Raw genomic sequence first — 10,000 nt, 5'->3', positions numbered from 1 at the left:
ATCCAAGGCCATCTCGGAGGGACCCATGCGACAAAGCTCCAAGCGTTGTCACTGCTTTAGACTTTTCTGATTGCAATAGTTTTATGTATGCACTTTCATTTGAAACTAATTAATCAATTAAACATCATTATGTTATTATAAATCCATTTACGAGAAAAAATAAATGTAAAGAAAGAGTATGATATAATTTATTTTTGTAAACTCGTGAAATCAGCCTATAAATATCTGATACCTATTGTTACATCACAAGAAGCATCCATGGTAAATGAATATAAGAGATTTGATATAAGAGATTTGTATTTCAAAATATTTTTGATCTATCAACGTTTTCCGAATGGTTATTTGTAACGAACACTAAACAATTCATTGTCCCTCCATAACAAGTACTCCACTGGTGACTAAATGTTTATCACTTGTTTCGAGCCGGAATCACGAAGTTAGGCGATGGGGAAGAAGAGTAGACTGGAATAAAAATAAAATAAATAAATGAAATAAATAATTATGGATCTAATAATTATATGCGCATATACGCATATACACGTGCATGACCATGTACCTTTACAATAATTTACATGCGTATACATATGTAAACGAATATATACACAAGAAAACAGCAATAAAAGAGGTATAAAACGCGAAACAACCGATTTTATATAACGGTCATATTGTCTTGGGTCTGGATTTGCCCCTTTTCACAGGTGTCATTTGTTTGTTTGTTTCTATAACTTAGAGACTAATGATCATATCTTTACCTAACAAAGTGCGTTTGAAAGAGGAATAAGAGTAGTTTCTACAGTAATGAAATGGAAAAGATCCATAAATGAAAAAATTAAAAAAATGATCTTCCAATATCCAACTTTTTGTTTGTTTGTTTTTTCGAGCTTCAGAAGATTCCTTGCCCAAGAATTTTTATCCAATTGAAATTTTGTATATATCTTTGGAAACCTTGTGGAAATGCGCAAGCAACTAAGCATTTTTATTGAAATGTTGCATACTTTTTTATACGAATTTTTGAAAAAAAAAAAAAAAAAAAAAAAAAAAAAAAAAAAAAAAAATCTGAGGAAACTAAATCGAATTTCCAAAAAAAGGCTTGGTAGTTGTCTTTGGAATTCATTGATGTTCATTCACATTTTTTTTCATGACACAAATCATAATCCTCTGGGACAAGGACCCTTCTGCATAGACACGTGAAAAAAAAAAAAAAAAAAAAAAAAAAAGTTTTTTGTGTTGCCCCCCACGTAGGAACCCCCACAAATTTGGTATCAAAAGATGCGGAATATGAAAATACATAAAATATCCAAAAATCAAGAAAATCTATAAGAAATATTTACCGATATGACTCCCCACCCCCGTAATTGGCCACGCCCCTTTTAGGGACGGTCCCCTTAAATAAAATGAGAATCAGTAGTTTATGATGAAATATCTTACAATTTTTTTTTTTTTTTTTTTTATGCAAGTTTTGTATACAAAACACATAAAATATGCTTTCCGTCAAAACTCCCTGGTAATATGCTGTAGCTTATAATGAGGTCTGTATGTATAAAGAGTTTGATGTACTAATTTAAAAAATAATCACACAAATAATAATGATATTTTGGTTTGGCTTTCCTGTAATGTTCAGTACTGTCCACCATCATTAAATTTGTTTTGGCTTGAAATTTGTCATTTCCATTGTAAAGGGCATCTCAGAAGTAGATTTGGGAACCTTGGAAGAATATGTGATATTGATAATTTTATGCTGAAGATGATAGTATACAATATCCACTCTAAAATAAAAACTATGGAATTTTGAAAATCTGTTGTATATAAGATTTCCCTAAAAAGTTGAAACAGATATTGTACCTTTTTCATGCATTTATGGGGGGAGGGGGGGGGGGAGAGAGAGAGAGAGAGAGAGAGAGAGAGAGAGAGAGAGAGAGAGAGAGAGAGAGAGAGAGAGAGAGAGAGAGAGAGAGAGAGAGAGAGAGAGAGAGAGAGAGAGAGAGAAGCATAGGCCGTAGATACTATAAATACACAGTTAACCAACCTCATCCAGGTGTCCAGTGATTTCTATTCAATTATTTGCCAAAGTAATGCACACAAATGTCTGAACATCTACTACAGCATACTACATACAAGTCCACAGACCAAGCCACATGGATTTATGAAGATAGGTTATTCTTCTAATAATAACCTAAGATAAGTGTCACCAGGACATCTCCAACACTGCCACCGCTTGAGACCTACACACATACTGGTGGTATATGTATTATATATATATATTATATATATATATATTATATATATATATTATATATATATATTATATATATATATAATATATATATATTATATATATATATTATATATATATTTTATATATATATATAATGATACTTGTATATGGCTTTACTCTTTTTTCTTAGAGTATATACACAAGTAATATGGATATACAATATGAGCTAGGCTAGGCAGTGATTTGAGCTATGGCCACGGCCATCCACTCTGGAGAGGGGGAGGGGGTGCGGACAGTAATGTGGCAAGGCTGTTCTCTGTCTGTCTGTCTCTGACCTCTCTCTGCCTGGGAGACTTAGAGAGGGTCATGTGACTTGGTCTGTGGACTTGTATGTACTATGCTATACTTACTCTATGCTGGTTCCCCATGCCCAAAGGCCATATTTCTAAGTGTCATTATCAAACATGATTTTGATCTTGAGTAACTAATACTTTTTCCTTGACAAAAATGGGTTTAGTTTAGTTCATTAGATGAGGATGAATGAAATAGTTAACCTTAGGTGGGTATGTTACAAACATTCTTGAAAATTATAACCACCAAGTGACCAGCTGGTTTAGATTAGTGTTTGTTATGACATAAGGGGACCGTCCCGGAAAATGGCCACCTTTCCCTACTCTTTACATCATAAAAAAAATATCGGTTAGAGATAACTGATTGATTCTTTTTGCATGATATAGAGTAAAGAATTGTGCTCCGTTATATATATAAATTTTAAATTTGCTTCCCCATTGGGAGGGGGGCACCCCCAAAAAGTAAAAAAAAATTGCAGTTTTTTTTGGTATGTCTTCGGTACATCCTAACTATCACAGTTCTTTACAGAATATTCCCCCCAAAATACTTGTGTTAGATCAACTCTAGCCTATAGCCATGTAAAAGGCCGAATTTTGAATTTCCTTTTTTTTTTTGGCGGGGGACAGCTTGACATAGAGAACTATTTTTGATTTTTTTTTTCAGCATTAAAATATTATTATTTTTTGATTAAGGCAAAAATTCAAAAATCGGCCTTTTACATGGCCTTGGGACGCCGAGGCTCTAGTGAAAGCAACAAACTGCATTTGGATCACATGAAAATTACGTGAGTTGGGATGTACCGAAGATTCATAAAAAAATGACGGAGCTACAGCGTTTTGTATTTGGCCCCTAGCCAAAGTTCGTTATCTCTGTTATTTTTCACTGAATCTAATGATACTATATATAAAAAAATTGCTTATTTAGTGTACTTTGCAATGCAATGATTACCAAGTCAATAGGAATTTTCATGTTCAATAGGGACGCCATTCTGTAAAGGTATGTAATATTTTTTTTCGTTGTTCATAAAAGTTGATATTTTTGTGTGAAAAGCTTAATAAATGCATTTTACCATAGAGACAACTAATCTAAACCAGATAAAACCCTTTTTTAAATTTTTTTATTTATTTTTATTTTTCATTTTATCTTTATTATTTTTTTTTATTTTGAAGAAATGGGGAACTGTGGATGACATTAGTACAAAATCATTCTAATTATAAAGTCCTGGCATGAATACAACATGGTGGTTCAATTTTGAGAATTTTAAAAGCATATGAATTTAGTACATTGAATTTGAGAACTTACGAAAGTCGTTGAATATTTCCCATGCCTCACAAAGGGGGGGGGGGGGGAGAGAGAGAGAGAGAGAGAGAGAGAGAGAGTGAGAGAGAGAGAGAGAGAGAGAGAGAGAGAGAGAGAGAGAGAGAGAGAGAGAGAGAGAGAGCGAGAGCGAGAGAGAGAGAGAGAGAGAGAGAGAGATGGTCACTAGGTGTTTATAATTTTCGAGGAGGATCATATGTACGTGAATGCACGCACATAAAGTTAAAAAGATTAATCATCATAATTTAGTAGGCCTACATTGACTTTCATATCTAAATAATAAAATATATTAGTTATCCCTCTCATACCGTTTTCTTCGATAATTGTCAATATTAACAGATTGCAAAGGAGAACAAGTGTATAGTTTATGATTAGCCATTTGCACCCATTATCTTTACTAAGAAGTGCATAAAATCATGCAGATGCCTAGGTGTTGTGGGATATTTGCCAATTTATGGTGCCAGAGACTTACGGTAACGTCTAAACATATTCATTTTTATCAGGAACGGACGAAACGGATGCGATAGCTTTTTGAACGCCAGACGAAGACTACGCATACAACCGAGCTCAAAATTCCATATAGTTTTTATTTCAGAGCAGGTATTACTGAGTACTATCATCTTCAACATGAAATAATCTGTATCTCGCTTATACATCCGAAGTTTAAAAATCTGACATTTAGGTAACATTCGTATTGAATTGGTCTTTACAACGGTAACTACCAATTTCAAATCAATTCAAATTGCCCCCTGCTGTGATGTACCGACCGTTGAGCGAAATGTAACGGAAATATTTCAATCCTTCCTTATAAGGCTATTTTTAAACATTAGTGCTTCGTATGTGATATACGTATATATTACCTCGTAAACTAAAACATATTACCAGGGAGTCTCGATCAAAGCATATTTCGTGTGTAAAAGGACACAAAACACATTTTTTTTTTTTTAGATATATTTCACAAAATACTTCGTCATAAATCACGGTGATATAATGTTTTCCTGATAATGGTATAAAAGTGTTCCTTGAACATTCACGAACTCATATCTATGCGCAATGTCATAATCAAATGCCTTATGCATGATTGCCGCAAGCAAAAGTCCACATAGGTGTACCTGGGAGCTCATTAGCGACGTACCCCTCCGGGTGCTGAGGGACTCGCGCGCCGGCTGCAAGACAACGAGCCATAGCAGGCGCTTAATACTCGTTTGGTAGTTTCCTCATCCATGTACCTATACTATACGCTAACTAACTCAATTTAACCCCCTTCGCCCCCCTCTCTCAGGGACGGTCCCCTTAATGCATTTATTAAACATTTCAGACAGAAATATCTGCTTTCATAAAAAGGAGGTACTATTACCATTATGAAATATGGTCCCTATTGAAAACAATAACACTAATTTCAAAATACAAAAAATTATTTTTTTCTTTAAATATATCATTATATTTAATTTAAAATAAAAGAGATAACAACCTTGGCAAGTATCCAAATTTCCAATGGCCTATTCTCAGTTCCTTGTTTAAAGAAGTAGCAGTACCGTCCAGCTGCTGTAATTTTCATGCTCTTCAAAACCAGTTGGTTGTGTTCGCAAGACCATCAGTGTGTGTAGGATGTGTCAGCTACCAATTTTTTTAATTTCAGAAAAATACAAAATACACTAAAAGAAAAAATATGGATTACACAAAACTGGAAAAAAAAAAAAAAAAAAAAAAAAAAAAAAAAAAAATGCAAACAGTATCCCTCCCCCCCCCCCCAAAAAAATTATGGAAATAAAAAATCAGGATCCAAGATACCCTTCGTAAACTTGATCTAACTCTAAGTTAGTTCTGGGAAAAAATAGGAACCTTGCATGGTACCACAGATGGTGGGGAGGGAATGGGGGGATGAAGCACAATGATATACTCTATAAATGCAAAAAAATTTACTAGTTATCTAAAACCCTCATCTTTTCACAATTGATTAGTTATCTAAAACCCTTATCTTTTCACAATTGATTAGTTATCTAAAACCCTTATCATTTCACAATCAAATATGATTTGGGCAAGGTAGGCCTTGGCTGGGTTGGTTTCCTTAACCCATCCATCCCGGGTGTCACATATATGAGACACAAGGAAAAAATTAACAGTTTCGGGCTGCCCGCCAGTGCGATGCTGTCTCGGAGCCGTGCTCCGCGGCAAAAGCGGCGGGCGGCCGGGCGGGCGGACAGACTCCGGGGAAGCTCCGCCCGCCGATTTTGTAGCTTCCCGGATTTTTTTACTTTGGGCTACAAAATGTACCCCGGCGTGGGTGGGTTAAGCAAGTAAATAGGTACTGCATTATGAAAAAAGAAAAAGAAGAAGAAGAAGAAGAAAAAGAAAAAAAAAAAAGAAATGGTTGCAACAACATGCAAAAATCTCTGTAATGGCAATAAGCCAGAAAGAAAACATAAAAAAATACAGCATTAAACTAAATACATATGCAGAATTGATACAGGAAATTATAGCACACACACAAAAAAGCAAACACTCACTCAGGCTTAATAGGTGGCATACCAGGGGTCTTCCACCAGGCATCCCAGTCAACCACATCAAAAACACTCTTCTTGTCGGCGAAAAACTCAAACAGGAAGTTGCGGAATATGTCTGAGTCAATGGACTGGTACTTGAACTTGTCCAGGTAAGCTTTGAGGAATGGCTCGAACTTGGCTGCAATGTAAGAAGAGGGAGTCAGTTGTCTTCTATTAACTCACTCAGAGCAGGACTTCCTGGTGCCAGGGTACAGCCAGTCACTTGAGTTAGAAATTGGAAGCTAGCTGCAGCATAAATGAGTGCTTAGGAAATGAGAATAAAAAGAGGCTGTAAATAATTTTGATAACATCCAGGGCCAAAAGGGCAATCAACTATTTAGTATACACAATTTAGACCAGGCTCAATGGTGCAAGTTGTCATATGATGTCACTCCAGCATAACATTTTCACTATGAAAAAAGAATGTCATCTGGCATAAATCGGTTAACTGTGTTATTTAAGGAGACACAAAAACATGTAATAAAGTAGAAAGAAGAAGAAGAAGAAAAAAATAACGATAATAAGAAAAAGAAGTACATAAAAGAAGATAGAGGAAGAGGAGGAGGAAAAGAAAATGAAGAGGAAGAAGTTGAGAAGGAGAGAAGAAGCTGGTGAAGGAGGACAAGAGAGCAAAGCTACTTCAATTCCACTAATACCTGACAGTAATAATAAAAATGATAATAAAAATGAGGAAAACCATATACAACAAGGTCTGAGCTCTAATACTAATAATAATAATACTAAAATCCTAATATCACTTTACAAATTACCAAACAACATAAAAGCTATTAATTGTGAAAACCTTGATTAACCCAATGCTGCCAGGAAATTTTCCAATATGCAAACCCTCCATCGTGTCATCACCCTAGCATGCACGCCCACTTACACGCAATAGCAGCATTCCCCGTCTTTTCTTTCTAACTATTTTGTATTTTTTTGGTATTATCATTTTCTAAAGTCTGTATTTTCTGATAAGTCAAGAACATAGGATATTTTTTCCATACAATATCACCCTTTACTCTGATAAAATAAGCAATGCATGGTATCTTGGGGTTATATCCGTAGGTTTTACTTGATTTTTTTTTTTTTTTTAATCATCTTATAAAACCACTTCTAGTTTTTAAATGAGGTCTATATCAAAACTTTGTCGGGTGGATATAGATTTCAATTTCTTTGCTCAGTGTGTGGTTTTATATATTCATGATTATATCATATATGTATCACACTTAAAAGTTTATATTGGTATTCCTGATATATCACAAATGTTATTCCTTAAAGGTTGTATTATTCCATATTAGTGTATCAAGTGCTCTAAATTTATTATGATTTTTTTTTTTTCTTTTTTTTTTTTTACAAAGTATGTTTCAGTATTTCCAAATGGTTTACATCATTCCTTTGTGAGTACCACATACATAACTTACCACTAACCATGTAGTATTATACATTCATAATCTTATTATATTTGTCAATTTATATTACTGATGCTTCTGAAATATCAAGATAATTATTTTCTGAGTATTCACTCAGTCAGGTTGTGCCACTTCACTGGTTCAAGTTCTTTATACAGTTGGGTAAACTAACTTGTTCCACATTCCCTTGTTCAACAACTAAAGCCTTGTTTGTGATGTTTTTCTCTTTCCTTTTTAACTTTTTGTTACCCCCACCCCCACTTGACATTGTTATTTTGCAGGTCTATGTCAGACTATTCACCTCCCTTACTTCTTTTCCCACTCCCTTTGTACACACGGACATTTGTATGTTAAAATCTACTTCATTACATAATCAGTGTCAAAAAGCTCATATTTTGTTGCAGTTAAAACAAAAACTCATGGCATGATCATTCATGCCCCTGAAATATGGGATTGGTACCATGGCATGTATTCATATGCCACCAGGAATTGCCACCATGCATGCCATGCTAGGTGGCATGTCAATGCCATCCAGCAGCTAGAGGTTAATCATGGTAGAAATAACTTTAAAGAAACTGCAAAAAATAAAAAGAATAGGCTCATAAAGCATATACACTTATACCTACTTTGGATCACTCTTTAATGGATATCAGAAGCAACACATGTAGTTTATTGCTCGACTGGCTCATCTTTTTTCACGCGTCAGTGCATTTAGGTGGTATAGTATTTATAATTTTCTATAACCATGTTCTTGGAGAAAGAGTAAAAAATGAATATAACAGCAGCACAAGAGCCTGAGTCAAGTTGTAAAGTGGTGCATTTGTGAAGCAAGTATGTCAGGAATATGGCATATAGATCTAGTTGCTTCATGGGAATCACATGCACCAAAATACAAGCATTAGGCTTACATAAACTTCCGCTCTGATGGGTGTAGGCCAGGTGCACACAAACACCTGTATACAGTGACAAGACTCTATACATCCCCTTTACAATGACATTTTGCATAAGCATTTATAGCTTTCTCCAATGTCCATATTTGTCATCTGATTTGCTTTATCAAGATGGCAATAGACTGCTTTCCTTGTACAGAGTATATCATCTCTCTATGTAGTAAATAAATCAGTGCAAGAAAAAGAAAAAGAAAAAAAAAGTAACTATATATTTGTTTCATTTTAAAAATCTTTATCATACTATTAAATTTTCTGCAATACAACCTCTGCCGTAGGTCAAGGCAGCAAAGAATAGGATGCTGAGCATGGAAATGGTGTCCTCCCTGGATCCAGCACTTTTTCAGTCATGGCTCAGGCACTACATTCCACACTCATTTATTAATGTGAATAATGCAAAAGCCCCTTTTTAAAAACCAAACGACTCTAATCAGCGTTCAAGAGGTTTGCGCACGCGTGGCGAGTCCTTTTCATCACCATAGCCTTCACTCATGACAGCAAATTCATGCCACCCAGCCTGCAGCCATTTTCTCCTATGATTGGCATATTCACATCATTCACTCCTCAGCCAAATCTTTTCATGATATGATGGCCACATCACCTGGATCAAATGGTTGAAAGTACAGGACTGTGTTATTCCTTTTCCTTTTGAAATGTAATTGCTGACAGTTACCACTACAGACTTAATTATGGACAGTCAGTAAAATTGGATTGATGTTGCCCCCCTTTAGTCTGTTAAACAATGTATGAGTGTATTCCTAGAAAGTGGATATTGACCGCATGAAAGAGGCTGGCCCGGATTCTGCCTGCCCACCGGCTGCGGCCCACGACAGAATCGGAGCACAAGCTCTGATCCAACGTCACACTGGTGGGATGCCTGGCAATGTTTATTTTTCCAGGTGTCTCATATATGGGACACCCGTCATAGATGGGTTAAGACACTGAAGATGACTATGACAAGAACATAAAGAATAAATTACTCTGTACACCAACTTACATAGATTACTATTACAAAACATAAAATCACATACACTGCATAGTGTCTCCTTTGGGTAAAGCTGTATGAGACTGAGGAAGAAGAAGAAGAAGAAGAAGAAGAAGAAGAGGAAGGGAAGAAGAAGAAAAAGAAGAAAAGAGAAAACCAAATACAACACCTGTCTTTAACTTACATGGTCCTCCAACAAGGGTTTCCAAATACCACAAGAACGTGTGTCCTTT

The 10,000-nt window shown here is 35.3% G+C and overlaps 1 protein-coding gene across 1 annotated transcript in view; it reads right to left on the bottom strand.

Moving 5' to 3' along the window:
• LOC113806992 (leukotriene A-4 hydrolase) overlaps positions 1-10,000 on the bottom strand; it is a 70,569-nt gene that overhangs the window by 6,861 nt on the left and 53,708 nt on the right. Inside the window, exons 9-10 of the mRNA XM_070116983.1 lie at positions 9,952-10,000; positions 6,391-6,565 (exon numbers count right to left, since the gene is read on the bottom strand). The exon at positions 9,952-10,000 is cut by the window's right edge and continues 99 nt beyond it. Of these exons, the coding sequence (XP_069973084.1) occupies positions 6,391-6,565; positions 9,952-10,000 (224 nt within the window). The remainder of the gene's footprint in view (positions 1-6,390; positions 6,566-9,951) is intronic.

Source organism: Penaeus vannamei, chromosome 39 (genome assembly GCF_042767895.1).
Source record: "Penaeus vannamei isolate JL-2024 chromosome 39, ASM4276789v1, whole genome shotgun sequence".
NCBI classification, from domain to species: Eukaryota; Metazoa; Arthropoda; class Malacostraca; order Decapoda; family Penaeidae; genus Penaeus; species Penaeus vannamei.
This window is presented reverse-complemented; position numbering and strand designations above follow the sequence as displayed.